The 15,987-nt window shown below is 41.9% G+C and overlaps 1 protein-coding gene across 2 annotated transcripts in view; it reads left to right on the top strand.

The window, feature by feature from the left end:
* The window catches only part of ep400 (E1A binding protein p400), a 231,378-nt gene that overhangs the window by 584 nt on the left and 214,807 nt on the right, over positions 1-15,987 (top strand). For both annotated transcript variants that reach the window (XM_034169641.1, XM_034169640.1), the window contains exons 2-3: positions 13,864-15,221; positions 15,318-15,425. In XM_034169641.1, coding sequence (XP_034025532.1) covers positions 13,899-15,221; positions 15,318-15,425 — 1,431 coding nt within the window. In that variant the 5' untranslated portion in view covers positions 13,864-13,898. The remainder of the gene's footprint in view (positions 1-13,863; positions 15,222-15,317; positions 15,426-15,987) is intronic.

Below are 15,987 nucleotides of genomic sequence, written 5' to 3'. Positions count from 1 at the left end.
TAAAAATTGTCAGAAACAATGGCAAAATTCAAGAGAGAAGTCGTCAGGGCATCTGCAGCAGTAATATGTGTAATTGCTGTGGAACGTTGTTGCCCCGCCAAAAGCAACACAAACCTCGCTTGTGGTGCAGATCCTGGATTAAGAAAAGACACAAGTATGGGGCCTACAATTGCCTTCTTAAAGAAATACAGTCCTCAGACAAACCAAGTTATAAGACCTTTCTGAGGATGGATGAGGCAGCTTTCGAGGAACTCCTTCAGAAGGTGGAGCCACTGATACAAAAGCAAGACACACACTTGATTATGGTGTTGTATAGGCATGGATGTTTCTCATATTCCTCAATTAAATTTTGTATCTCTTCAAATCCCCACACTCTTTCCTTCTTGGAGGCTGCCATTTTGTCCAACTAGTAATTCACATGATCACCAGCTCTTCTCTGATTGGCTGTTTGTTGGCAAACTTCACCAAACATGTTTTCAAGAATGAATATGTCCAAACTTTTGCAAACTGGTTTGGTGGTGTTTGGCAGTACGTCCACACTATCAAACTCGGGCAAACTTTTCATGGCAAACAAATGTTTGCTAGTGTAGACTAGGCTTAACTTAACTCTGACTCAAAACATCTATACGTTGATTCTGTGAGTAACTACCATTAACTTAACTCTGACTCAAAACATCTGTACGTTGATTCTGTGAGTAACTACCATTTACTTAACTCTGACTCAAAACATCTATACGTTGATTCTGTGAGTAACTACCATTAACTTAACTCTGAATCAAAACATCTATACGTTGATTCTGTGAGTAACTACCATTAACTTAACTCTGAATCAAAACATCTATACGTTGATTCTGTGAGTAACTACCATTAACTTAACTCTGAATCAAAACATCTATACGTTGATTCTGTGAGTAACTACCATTTACTTAACTCTGACTCAAAACATCTATAAGTTGATTCTGTGAGTAACTACCATTAACTTAACTCTGAATCAAAACATCTATACGTTGATTCTGTGAGTAACTACCATTAACTTAACTCTGAATCAAAACATCTATACGTTGATTCTGTGAGTAACTACCATTAACTTAACTCTGAATCAAAACATCTGTACGTTGATTCTGTGAGTAACTACCATTAACTTAACTCTGAATCAAAACATCTGTACGTTGATTCTGTGAGTAACTACCATTTACTTAACTCTGACTCAAAACATCTATACGTTGATTCTGTGAGTAACTACCATTACCTTAACTCTGACTCAAAACATCTGTACGTTGATTCTGTGAGTAACTACCATTAACTTAACTCTGACTCAAAACATCTATACGTTGATTCTGTGAGTAACTACCATTAACTTAACTCTGAATCAAAACATCTATACGTTGATTCTGTGAGTAACTACCATTAACTTAACTCTGAATCAAAGCATCTATACGTTGATTCTGTGAGTAACTACCATTAACTTAACTCTGAATCAAAACATCTGTACGTTGATTCTGTGAGTAACTACCATTAACTTAACTCTGACTCAAAACATCTGTACGTTGATTCTGTGAGTAACTACCATTAACTTAACTCTGACTCAAAACATCTGTACGTTGATTCTGTGAGTAACTACCATTAACTTAACTCTGACTCAAAACATCTGTACGTTGATTCTGTGAGTAACTACCATTAACTTAACTCTGACTCAAAACATCTGTACGTTGATTCTGTGAGTAACTACCATTAACTTAACTCTGACTCAAAACATCTGTACGTTGATTCTGTGAGTAACTACCATTAACTTAACTCTGACTCAAAACATCTGTACGTTGATTCTGTGAGTAACTACCATTAACTTAACTCTGAATCAAAACATCTGTACGTTGATTCTGTGAGTAACTACCATTAACTTAACTCTGAATCAAAACATCTATACGTTGATTCTGTGAGTAACTACCATTAACTTAACTCTGAATCAAAACATCTATACGTTGATTCTGTGAGTAACTACCATTAACTTAACTCTGAATCAAAACATCTGTACGTTGATTCTGTGAGTAACTGCCATTAACTTAACTCTGACTCAAAACATCTGTACGTTGATTCTGTGAGTAACTACCATTAACTTAACTCTGACTCAAAACATCTGTACGTTGATTCTGTGAGTAACTACCATTAACTTAACTCTGACTCAGAACATCTGTACGTTGATTTTGTGAGTAACTACAGACGGTTGCCCATTTCCGGATCACCTTTTTTAAAGTTCCACTATACAGCGCCATAATGCAACTGAATGTCCTTTATTGTGTATTGTTGTATTGGGTATCTGGATGTTATCTAGCTGAAGAAGTCAGGATGGGGTAGCCATTCTACTTAAAGTGTGAAGCCACGTTATGTGTGGTGCAAATATTTGCCGGAAATGGATCACTCTGCCCGAGAATGTGTTTTGTACACAAAATATTTATATTTACTTGGTTTCGAAAGGCACTGTTATACATTTTTACAAGCAAAAAATGAAGTGTTTTTAAATAATAAATAAATGAAGATCAAATAAAATCTGTGGTAATAAATATTCTTGGATTTTGACATCTCCCCCTAAGCTTTTAACTGAATGAAGTGGTTCAGGATAGCACAAGGTGCCCCAATTTGCTATCATTTTGCACCTTGTATTGTTATGCCGCGTTCACACCAGGCACGATCAGACGCCACAATTCGCAGGGGTCGTGTGGCGACGGACGCGCCACCATCGCCCGGTGTGTCGCTCGCTTTTGCTGCGAAAATTCGCCCCGGTGCGTCATCAAATAGGAGGATCTTCCATTCCGCTCGCTGGCTCCGGTTGTCAGTCGAGTTAACATGACGGACCTTGATCACACGGAGCGAGTTGTTGTGGAAAGCTGACAAACGTCATGAGACGTTCCCAAGAGTATCATTATTTGCTGCAGGAGCTGCTTCTGGATGACGGCCGCTTTCAGTGGTCCTTCTGCCTCTGCGGGACCCAGTTTGAGGACATCCTGTCCCGCTCCCGCGCGCACATATAAACAATAAAAAATAAATAAAGAAAGAAACTCCGCTGCTTGCTGTGGGGCTGCAGCTTGCACTTCCCAAAAAACTCTGTCATAATTGTGTTTAGAAACCATTCACCATTTGTTTTATTATACATCTGTGTAGTTAAGTAAAATAATCTCCATGGACGATTAACTCGCATGCGCACGTAGATACAAGGTGAAAGAAACTCCACTCCCGCTGCTGCTGGGGCTCCTGCTTGCTCCAAAAACTGTGAAATAAAGGACAAAAGAGACATAAGTCCTGCTCACAGGCTGCTACGATACAGGACATGTTCACATCCTCAGTCAAACTCCAGACACCTCCAAGTCACTACATATTCAGTCCCTGATTGGTCATCGTGGTGCGACAAGACGAAAAATTTCAGATTTTTTAACTTGGGGAGGAGGGCAACGCGACGCAATATCGCGCCAATCGCTCAAAATCGCTATCACTCGCGTCGCTTCATTCGCATCCATCACGTTGCGCTGCGTGACTTGGCGCCAAAATGCGTCGTTCCATAGGGATTACACGGCAACCTGTCGCTGCTGTCGCTCGCATCGTGTCCCGTGTGAACATTACAGATGGAGAGCAAAGGATTGTTTGAAATGTGTGGAGGTGAGATTTCTCTCGAATTAAAAAGTAAAAGCCCCCACAGTTCATGCCCATTCGTGATGTGGAGATGACCCCCAAAGTCCACATGACTCACAAGTCCTGACACGAGGCTGCTGCTTCAGTGATCCACAACCGGCAAATTTTCGCGTCAGAGATAAATCCGCGCAGCAATTAAACAGGTAGACATAACACACTGACATTTTCTACCCAAGTAAGTAAGTATTTTCCCTTTCTAGATCCAATGACACTGAATGGCTAACTCACTTTGCTACTTCTTAGAGGTCGTCACTTTCACACTTGCACGAATGAGTGAGTCAGAAAGCGCGCACACACCACGGAGACTGAGATGTTTTGATTCCTCTGCTGATCACAAAGGTGGCTGGATCCGGTCGAGCTTGTGGTCATTTGTAGACAAAACATAAGTCTTTCCATTGGTACCAAGTATTAGCTTATTCGCGCTGATTACGAGAAACGGCAGCGCAAGTACTACAGCAGTGATCCAGAACTGGGCAAGTGACTGTACCATTAAATTAACTCTGAATCAAAACACCGATCTATACGTGGACTCTGAGTAACTACCATTAAATTAATTCTGAATCAAAACATCTATAAGTGCAGTCTTTGAGTAACTACCATTAAATTAACTCTGAATCAAAACATCTATATGTGGACTCTGTGAATAACTACCATGAAAGTAACTCTGAGTCAAAACATCTATATGTGGACTCTGTGAGTAACTACCATGAAAGTAACTCTGAATCAAAACATTTGTGTGTGGACACTGTGAGTACCTACCATTAAATTAACTCTGAATCAAAACATCTATATGTGGACTCTGTGAGTAACTACCATGAAAGTAACTCTGAATCAAAACATTTGTGTGTGGACACTGTGAGTACCTACCATTAAATTAACTCTGAATCAAAACATCTATATGTGGACTCTGTGAGTAACTACCATTAAATTAACTCTGAATCAAAACATCTATATGTGGACTCTGTGAGTAACTACCATTAAATTAACTCTGAATCAAAACATCTATATGTGGACACTGTGAGTACCTACCATTAAATTAACTCTGAATCAAAACATCTATATGTGGACTCTGTGAGTAACTACCATTAAATTAACTCTGAATCAAAACATCTATATGTGGACACTGTGAGTACCTACCATTAAATTAACTCTGAATCAAAACATCTATATGTGGACACTGTGAGTACCTACCATTAAATTAACTCTGAATCAAAACATCTATATGTGGACTCTGTGAGTAACTACCATTAAATTAACTCTGAATCAAAACATCTATATGTGGACTTTGTGACTAACTAGAAGCACTCAGAGAGCGCAAACCCCCGCCAAGGCCATAGGGTCACTGACGTCACATGGAATACCCTTTGGCAAAGAGACTTAGTCCACATTGTTTCGCGCATCTACTGTCATGTTTCAGGTTCAGTGGTTAACCCTCTGGGGTCCGAGGGCATTGTTTGGACAGTTCACTCGCCTGGCATAAATGTTTTATTATATACAATTATAGACTTTTGATGAGGTGTACTCGTGATTATGCAGACCTGGTCAAGATGAGGTTCACCGAGGCCGGTGAACCTCATCCTGACCAGGTCCGCATAATCACAAGTACACCTCATCACAAGTCAATAACTGTTTTATTATATGGTAAACAAGAAAATTGGGAGTTTGTCAAACATACTAAAACTGAAAAATCAATCTCAAGTTTCAGCTCTTTATTATTACTGTCATACTGCACCAACAGGTCCAAAATACTTCATGAGCACAATCTCTAAAGCCCCTTTCACAGCGGGGCTGCCTCGAGCTTCCTGTGGTGTCTTGACGATGCAGGAATGTCTGCGTCAGGTGCACGCAGCAGGGGGCAGAGAGGAGGTGAGAACGCAGCCTGTGGGTTCTCTGCACAGAGGAATCAGAGTGCAGTTTGGCTGCAGACAGACTGTGCACTCTGATTTATCTTCTACTTTGTATTTGTGCTGAGCTGCAGTTCTGTGCTCTGAGTTCTGTTATAGTTTATCTTCCTACTTTGACAGTGAGATGCGCATGCGCACGAACAAACTGTCTAAATGTGGAGATGTCTGGAGTTATACTTGATGTGGACATGTCCTGTCAATCAGTCTGTGAGCAGGACTTTTATGGACTATACACATATGACAAACACATTTGTGACAGAAGACCGAGGAGCTGCTGCAGCCAGCAGTGTTTTTTTTTTTTTCTTTGCCCTTAGTTTTTACTGCATTGTGTACACCGCGTCGTCATGACGACGCATGACGCAACTTGAAGCGGGCCGAAGTAGGTGTTGTATCGCGTTATCTGATTGGTCGTTATCGATAGAAGGCGTTGCTCGATTGGCTAGCGCTACGCTGCACGCGAGGTGTACTCGGCTCCACCAGCGGTCAACTCGGCATGTGGTACAGCTCAGAAAGTGGCGAATGGGCCAATCAGAAGTTGGCAAAATCACATACCATATAATAATTGCTGTTAACAGCTCTCCCTGCATCCCACAATCAAGTTTTATGTCTCCTTTTTTCAGGACAACCTGTACTTTCAAAATATATATGCTATAGTTGTGTTTTATAAGTGTAATAAAGGTTTACAATCAGAAATAAGAACACACAAAGTAGTCTGTATTAATATTTTTATTGTATATGGCTGCATGCAGTATCTGACACTTTCTCACTGCAGTTCATAAACTAGATATAAATACACTGGTCCCTCGTTTATCGCGGGAGTTCTGTTCTAAAAATAGCCCGCGATAGGCGAAATCCGCGAAGTAGTCAGCGTTATTTTTTGCAATTATTATAGATGTTTTAAGGCTGTAAAAGTCCTCACTACACACTTTATACACTTTTCTCAAACAGGCATTAACATTTTCTCACTTTCCTCTCCTGTGTAAACACTCAAAGTTCAAACCTTAGTAGAAAAATAAGTCCAGTATTATAGAATGAAACCAAATATCAAAACCTGTTTTCAGGCCCAAACATTTGTTTGAGAAATAAAAATAGAACGTTTTCCTATAAATAATTATGATGGCTTGTAGAACTAACAAATTTAATTTTAACGATCACCCTACGAGGTTGGACACATATAAGAAATTATTAATAGTGACTGACCAGTATTTCACCGTTCCTCTGATCGCACCTCTTTGTCCTGGCACCGCGTTGCTGTCGCGCCTTTTTCCACTGAGTCACACCTCGGTGCAGGTGTCTTTTTCCGAGTGAAGAACACAGTTATGGGTAGTTGTTGGCGCTCTTTTTTTTTTTTTTCTTCTGGCCGAGAAGATTCTTATAAACAGACACACGCAGAACACAATGTGCGTGCGCTCCCTTCGCTCACTGCCTCCGGTGTTACTGTTGCAGGATGGATGTGGGACCCGCAAAGAATCCAAGTCATTAAAGATACAAACTTCTCTTAGTGTCCACGGAGCTCTGCACCTGCGGTTACCGAGACCGTGCAGCGCTGCTGAATTCTATCCTTGCGGGCTGCTGGCGCACTCTGCAACAAAACAGCGAGTGTAGTCTCTGGACCTGTTGCCAGATTTTGGCTGCAGCTCGGCACAGCAGACAGGAGGGCGGTGTGAGTGGCCTGCTGCAGCGCTTAACGAGCCCGGAGACTCGGTAAGCGCATCGGAGGCAGTGAGAGCAATCACGGTGATGCCGACTGGCCCGCCTGATGAGGACGCAGAACACAATGCGCTGTTAAAAATAACAAAAAGAAGAAGCATACAAAATTGCACTAAAAAAATCCGCGAAACTGCGAGGCTGCGAAAGGTGAACCACGATATAGCGAGGGACCACTGTATTACAAATTAAGCTTTATATACTGTATATAGGATTTTTATAGGCTTTGAATACAATAGATATTTTAACTGTTACATAGTGCTCTCTCTCTCTCTCTCTCTCCTCTCTCTCCTCTCTCCTCTCTCTCTCTCTCTCTCTCCTCTCTCTCTCTCTCTCTCTCTCTCTCTCTCTCTCTCTCTCTCTCTCTCTCTCTCTCTCTCTCTCTCTCTCTCTCTCTCTCTCTCTCTCTCTCTCTCTCTCTCTCTCTCTCTCCTCTCTCTCTCTCTCTCTCTCTCTCTCTCTCTCTCTCTCTCTCTCTCTCTCTCTCTCTCTCTCTCTCTCTCTCTCTCTCTCTCTCTCTCTCTCTCTCTCTCTCTCTCTCTCTCTCTCTCTCTCTCTCTCTCATATACAATGAGTGATACAGAGGGTACACTGAACCAGGCAATATCACTCACAGTAACAGTAGTGGTAGCACCCACCTTGCCAACCACTGACACCAATATTGCATGTGGTGATGGAGGTCCTTCTCCACCAAAAACCAAAAGGACCTCTGCAGTAGAGCTGAAACAACTAATCCAGTTAATCGATTAAAATTGATTATTAAAATAGTTGTCAACTAATTTAGTCATCGATTAGTTGCTAAATAACTTTGTTTTACCGCAAATGTTTTTTCTTCCATATAATCAACCGAGCTTTGCTTTGAATCTTGAACCAATGAAGGAGTGCTTCAAGCTGCTGCTTTGTTGGTTTCATTTGTTTTATTTCACTTTATCTTAATTTTTCCCCACTAAAGCCCTAAAGAGCATATGTATGTGAGGAATATTTACCTCTTTTATGTTAAACTGACCTGTTATGGTCTTCTGTTATGGTCTCCTGTTATGGAGGCAGAGCCTTCAGCTTTCAGGCTCCTCTCCTGTGGAACCAGCTCCCAGTTCGGATCAGGGAGACAGACACCCTCTCTACTTTTGAGATTAGGCTTAAAACTCTCCTTTTTGCTAAAGCTTATAGTTAGGGCTGGATCAGGTGACCCTGAACCATCCCTTAGTTATTCTGCTATAGACGTAGACTGCTGGGGGGTTCCCATGATGCACTGAGTGTTTCTTTCTCTTTTTGCTCTGTATGCACCACTCTGCATTTAATCATTAGTGATCGATCTCTGCTCCCCTCCACAGCATGTCTTTTTCCTGGTTCTCTCCCTCAGCCCCAACCAGTCTCAGCAGAAGACTGCCCCTCCCTGAGCCTGGTTCTGTTGGAGGTTTCTTCCTGTTAAAAGGGAGTTTTTCCTTCCCACTGTCGCCAAGTGCTTGCTCATAGGGGGTCGTTTTGACCGTTGGGGTTTTCTGTAATTATTGTATGGCTTTGCCTTACAATATAAAGGGCCTTGGGGCAACTGTTGTTGTGATTTGGCGCTATATAAATAAAATTGATTTGATTTTATTCTGAAACAGTTGATAGATGTATTTTATGCTAACGCCAATGCTAACGCATTAGCATGTTTATGGCATTTTCAATGTTAAATTTAGCATTAAGCTGCTGTCGTAAAAGAGTCAAATGTATTACAAATTAGAATATTTTTTAATTTATCTTTATTTATATATTAATAATAGCAACAATAATAATAGTAATAATAACTAATAATGCAACAATACAATTTTAGAGAAAGAGACATGAGTCGCATGTGTCATTGTGAAGTGACCACATAGTTTACAAGTTATACAGAGAATGTTGCACATATAATGAGTCAGGCTACAGTGTTTGATTTAGGTTTTATGGTTAATTGGTTATGCTAATTGCTCATTTGCAGCAACAAAAATACCTCTTTTTTCACCATATTTTATAACATATGTTTCAGTGTAGTTTTTTGGCAACTCAGCATTTTGATAAAGCATTGTCATTTGATATAATTATTTTTGTTCTTTATTATAAACTGTTTTATTTCCTCTGCCAAGGAGGTTATGTTTTCGGTCGCGTTTGTTTGTTTGTGTGTTTGTCAGCAGGATAACTCAAAGTTTTGAACGGATTTTGATGAAATTTTGTGGAGTGGTTGGAAATGACAAGAGGAACATGTGATTAAATTTTAGTGGTGATCTGGATCACGATCCGAATCCCCATGCTAACGCGCTAGCATGTCTATGGCATTTTCAATGTTAAAAGTTAGCATTAAGCAGTTGCAGCTGTCATCGCGTTCGGGTGCATTTGTTTTCAAATTGTAATATTTCTTAAATTTATTTTTGTTTATATATTAATACAATTTTAGAGAAAAAAGAAATGGATCACTGTGCCAAGGAGGGAATCTCTTTAGGGTCAGTGACCCTATGGCCTTGTTTAGAGAAGTGTTTCATAAATGTTAAAAAATTCATATATTTGCAGTTTAGTTGAATAATAAATTGAATTTTGTCTTATTTGTTTTTGTCTATAAGCACATGCAATATCAATATCAGTGCTCAGATGACAGTAGCTTCTGGGAAAGGTGCAAGTTGCAATAAACTGTGATGCCAAGCGCTAAGGATACATGCTATCCAGTCACAGCAGATGAAACTTTTTTACTACTGAGCAAACATCATTGTTAGACTTTTTTAGGTTCAGTGATTCCACGGTGTGTAGATGTTTTGGGCCTTGGCGGAGGTTTGCACTCTCTGAATGCTTCTAGTTCTTTATTATTTTATATTTCAACAGCCAAGGGACATCTGACGATTTGTTGATTTTCAAGTATTTTAAGTTTTCAAATAATGTTCTGTTGTTAAATAAAGTCATGGAAGGAGAGAAAAATTGTTTCCCTGGCACATTTAAAAAAAAAATTCCCCGCTAATCTGATTAATGTTGTCTAAACTCCATCAGATTCATCGATGATCCAAATAATCGTTTGTTGCAGCCCTACTCTGCAGTGTGGGACTCTTTCACTGTTTGTGAAAATGATCCCTCCAAAGCCATGTGTAAGTTTTGCGAGTTCAAAATAAGCAGAGATCCAAAACATTACAATACAGCATCTCTACGTAGCCATCTGTTATATGTTCATCACATGAGAAAGCCCACTGTATCAACCACCTCCACCTCTCCTGGCAGCATTTCTTCTCAGGACACTGGTGTTCAGCTGAGTGCTGCTAAGGGCTCACCTTCTTCCTCCTCTTCACCAATACTCACTGCATTTACAGCAAAGCAGCCATTCTCTGCAAACCATCCCCGGCCAAAAAAAAAATGATGGAGGTGATTGGTAAAATGATCTGCACTGATCTGAGCCTTTCTCTGTGGTGGAGAGGAGAGGTTTCAAGTCTCTTGTTGCCTTTTTAGAGCCCAAGTATAAGATCCTGTCAAGGCACTATTTCAGTAGAACTGTAGTGCTTGAGCTGTATGAGGCAATGAGAGGGGTGCTGGTCCAGCTGATGGAGGTGTCATCAACCTTACGACCGATCTCTGGACCAGCAACCACAGTGCCCATGCATACCTCTGTATAACTGGGCACTGGTGTGAACGTGTGGTGAATCATCAGTGCAGAGGAAAGCAGGGCTGCTAAATGTTGGTGTGCTGGACATCGAACACACAGCAAACAACATTCTGTGCTGCCTCAAAGAAAAGATGAGAGAGTGGGAGGAGTCTGTGTGACAGTCTGTTAGAGTGAAGTTTGTCGTGTCAGATAATGCAGCCAACGTGGTGAAGGCTTTAAGTGAATTTGGGCACATGCGTTGCATGTCCCATACACTTCACTTGGTGGTGATCAAGGCACTGGAGCAGGACAGGATTGTGACATCCCTTCTGTCCAAAGCCAGGACCGTCTCTGGCTACATTCATCACTCAAGCAATGCCAACAACAGACGACATGAGCTGCAAACACAGCTGAACCTCCCCCAGCACACTGTCATAACAGATGTAAAGACAAGGTGGAACTATACGTTCTACATGCTCCAGCGGCTGGTGGAGCAGCGCAGGGCCGTACAGATTATGATACAGGAGCCCAACATGGGTAGAGCTCCGACAGTCATCTATCCAAATGAGTGGGGGTTGGCATCAGACATGTTCACTGTTCTGAGTCCTTTTGAGGAGGTCACACGAGCACTCTCTAAACACAGTGCCTCCATCTCTGAGGTCATCCCTCTACTGCATGGCTTGTGCTCCATCATCAGGTCCCTGCATCTGGGGGCTTGTGCAGCTGGTGATGACTCTGATCATGTCATGACTGGTGGTGATGATCAGGATGCCACAGAGGGGCAGGACCAAGATGGTACAGCCGAGTCCAGGGAAAAGTCTGCAGCAGCAAGGAAACTCGCAGCCAGTCTGAGCAAAGAACTAGAATGGCATTTTGAACCCATCTTTGCAACCTCCACATTTCTGCTCGCCACTCTCCTTGACCCCAGATATAAGGCCAGCTGTTTCCCAAACAGTGTTGATGTGGATGCACTGAAGAGGACATTATTCAATCAATCAGTCAATCAATTTTTTTTTATATAGCGCTAAATCACAACAAACATTTGCTCCTAGGCGCCTTATATTGTAAGGCAAGGCCATACAATAATTATGTAAAACCCCAACGGTCAAAACGACCCCCTGTGAGCAAGCACTTGGCTACAGTGGGAAGGAAAAACTCCCTTTTAACAGGAAGAAACCTCCAGCAGAACCAGGCTCAGGGAGGGGCAGTCTTCTGCTGGGACTGGTTGGGGCTTATTCCGTAGGATGGAGCTCTGTGACCTTGTGGCTGCACCTGCAAGGAACACAGAAGAGACACTTCAATCCTGTCCTTCCTGCAGAAAATGAAATCGGCTGTTCCAGTGAGGACACATTTGCCATCAGGCGATGTGGAGGCCGACCTGGCAGATGGGGACATCAGCCTTACAGATGACCAGTGAAATACTGGTCAGGCAAGCTCCAGTGCTGGCCCAATTTGACAGGCTTTGCACTGCAACATCTCAGTTGTCCACCTACTAGTGTCCAGTCTGAGCATGTTTTTAGCACAGCTGGAAATGTGGTCAGTCCACAACGAGCAAACCTAGACCCTAGCCATGTGGAACAACTGGTTTTCATTAAAGTAAATGAAGATCTGAGAAACAGCATAGGACTGTTCGGTCAGTAGACCAACCTCTCTCTCCCTCTCACACACTCACACACACATGCACACACAGTCTCACACACACCTTAATGAACATTGTTTAACTTTGTGTGGGGGGAAAAATGCTAAGAATGTTAGGTAGTAAAAATAAATAAATAATTGAAAAAACAGTTTTTGATAACAAAATAAAAATAAAAAGAAAGTTGTTGAGTATGACGACTCTTGTTCATGCATACTTAGGAGTTCATAATTTCCTGACCGTGATAATTCGTGCGCACGTTTTCCTATACGTGGTCTCTGTGAGTAACTACCATTAAATTAACTCTGAATCAAAACATCTATACATTGACTCTGAGTAACTACTATTAAATGAACTCTGAATCAAAACATTTGCATATGGGCTCTGTGAGTAACCACCATTAAATTAACTCTGAATCAAAACATCTATACATTGACTCTGAGTAACTACTATTAAATGAACTCTGAATCAAAACATTTGCATATGGGCTCTGTGAGTAACCACCATTAAATTAACTCTGAATCAAAACATCTGTACGTTTACTCTGTAAGTAAGCATTAAATTAACTCTGAATCAGAACATCTATACATTGACTCTGTGAGTAACTTGCATTAAATTAACTCTGAATCAAAACATCTGTATGTTTACTCTGTGAGTAACTATCTTTAAATTAACTCTGAATCAAAACATCTGTATGTTTACTCTGTGAGTAACTATCTTTAAATTAATTCTGAATCAAAACATCTGTATGTTTACTCTGTGAGTAACTAGCATTAAATTAACTCTGAATCAAAACATCTGTATGTTTACTCTGAGTAACTAGCATTAAATTAACTCTGAATCAAAACATTGTATATGTGGACTCTGTAACTATCATTAAATTAACTCTGAATCAAAACATCTGTACTTTTACTCTGTGAGTAACTACCATTAAATTAACCCTCAATCAGAACATCTATACATGGACTTAGTGAGTAACTACCATTGCTGTTCCATAATTATTTTTGTATGGGCCTCGGCTGTAACATCTGGCTCTTAATGAGAAATATGCATGTAATTTTTTTTTTCTTGTGCATGGATGCATTTAGTTTTTGGAGGGCTGATGGACATAAATTGATTGATAGAGAAGCTTCCTGCTCCTTTTGCAGGCCTGTGTGTGTGTGTGTGTGTGTGTGTGTGTTTAATTGTTGAGTATGTTGAGTATGTGTGCTATTTCCAAACTGCCAGTTGGTCCAGTTTATGCATGCTTAATCCTTTTTGAAAAGGTTACTTGTAGTAATCCATAGATGGCAAAACAGTCATCAGTTATGGTCCTTATTTGAAAATTACTGTGTTCTGTTCTGCTCCTTCCACAGGTTATTATATTTAGGCATAGTATTCGTGTCACGCAATGCACCATGGAAGTGGATCGCAGAATATGCAACGACAGCTCCAGAGATCCAAGTCTGTCAGCGGGTCTGAAGGCGACGAGCAGCAGCAGCCCAGTATGGTAGCTACACAGCAACAAGCTGCAGCTACACACCCTCAATCTCCTGTGGCTACATTTTCCTCTGCTGCCAGTCCGTCAGCACCACAGTCTCCCAATTATCAGATCATCATGAGCCGGAGCCCAGTCACTGGCCAGAACATGAACATCACCTTACAAAATGTGGGACAGATGATGACAGGTAACCAGCAGATCACTTTAACACCGCTGCCCCTGCAGAACCCTGCTTCTCCTGGCTTCCAGCACACTGCGCCTCAGTGGAGGTTTGAGCATGCTCCATCATCCTACATCCAAGTCACCTCACCTGTGCCACAGCCCATGCAGCCCCAGAGTCCCACCCAGCACAGTCCAGTCCCACTGCAAGGTGTGACAAGGCCTGGAGCTCCTGGAACTGCCCTGAGCGTGTGCGGACAGAGTCCAACACGGTTTGTTGATGCTGGTATGTTGGTGCGACAGATGAGTTTAGGTAGTCCATCAGGAAGTGGCCACTTTGTTTATCAAGAAGGAACGGGGCTGGCACAGCTTGCCCCTGCCACATCTGGCCAGGTGCAGCTGGCTTCTTCAAGTGCTCCAGGCATGGCAAGGGAGCGGCGGCTCTCCCAGCCCCACTCACAGACTGGGGGTACCATCCACCACCTTGGACCTCAAAGCCCAGTGGCCACTGGCGCTGCTCTTCCCACTCTGGGCAGCCCTGGCCACATAACCACCTCCAACCTACCTCCACAAATAAGCAGCATCATTCAAGGACAGCTGGCACGCCCTATGATTTTTGAGAAGACACCACAGGGTGTGGTCACTGGGGTAGGAACAACTGCCACAGCATCATTCAGTATACCTACCACCATTCCACCTTCTAGCCCATCCCTCACTAGTGCGCCCCAAATCATCCCCAACAACCCTCTTGTAGCCACTACCATGACAGTAGGAACAATGAAGAAACAGACTCCTAAGAAGCTGGAGGAAATCGCTCCTTCGACTCCAGAGATAGCCCAGCTGAGGAAACAGTGCTTGGAGCACCACACCAAGAAGATGGAGAACCTCAAGGAGATGTTCAAAGAATATCTGGTTGAGCTCTTCTTTCTTCAGCACCTCCAGGGGAACATGATGGACTACCTTGCTTTTAAGAAGAAGCCCTGTGTCCCCTTGTACACTTACTTGAGACAGAATGACTTGGACATTGAAGATGAAGACGAAGATGAGGAACAGTCTGAGGTCATTAACGACGAGGTATTACTTCAGCTGAAATTTTGTGGGTGTTCAAGTGGGAACTTTTAAGGGGATTTGCACATTGATTTTGTCCTCTGGCTATCGTTCTTTGTTTAGGTAAAAGTTGTCACGGGAAAGGACGGCCAGGCAGTTACACCAGTTGCTATAGCAACACAGCTTCCACCCAATGTTTCTGCAGCCTTCAGTGCTCAGCAGCAGTTTCAGGTGAGAGACTGAGAGGCAGCATTATTAATAAAGTTTTTTTTTTTTGATGCAGCTTCATTTTTTGAAAAGAGGTCTTTTGTTCATTGTTTTTGCATTTCCAGGAGCCTTATTTTTAGGCTGTGTGTGGTGTGCAATTTGATACTTGTTATTAATTTTGCCCCATTTTTTTCTGTTTGATACCTGAGTCCATCAAAATATGGCCATTGGGTATTGTGAAGGCTTTGCATCCATCCGTCTGTCCATCTGTCTGTGCTCAGCATAAGTCCAGTCCTCTTACTGCCAGAGTTTTCAAATTCACATGGAACATTCTTCGGACACAGACCTTGGGCAAGTTCAAAGGTGGCTAACCTTGATCTAGTTTAAGAGGATAAAAGTCACATTCTGTTTCCTATTTTTATACTATGAATCATGCAAATCCGTCAGCGGGTTGACGGCGAATCATAACAGAGTGGCACTGTGAGGTCACTGGCTGGTCTCTCTGGCCCTCCCAAACCGCTGCATTTCTGTGTAAATCTAACAGGTTTCTCATATACATTTCTTGTATACGTGTGTGTGTGTGTGT

The sequence above is a fragment of the Thalassophryne amazonica genome, chromosome 5 (genome assembly GCF_902500255.1).
Source record: "Thalassophryne amazonica chromosome 5, fThaAma1.1, whole genome shotgun sequence".
Lineage (NCBI taxonomy): Eukaryota > Metazoa > Chordata > Actinopteri > Batrachoidiformes > Batrachoididae > Thalassophryne > Thalassophryne amazonica.
This window is presented reverse-complemented; position numbering and strand designations above follow the sequence as displayed.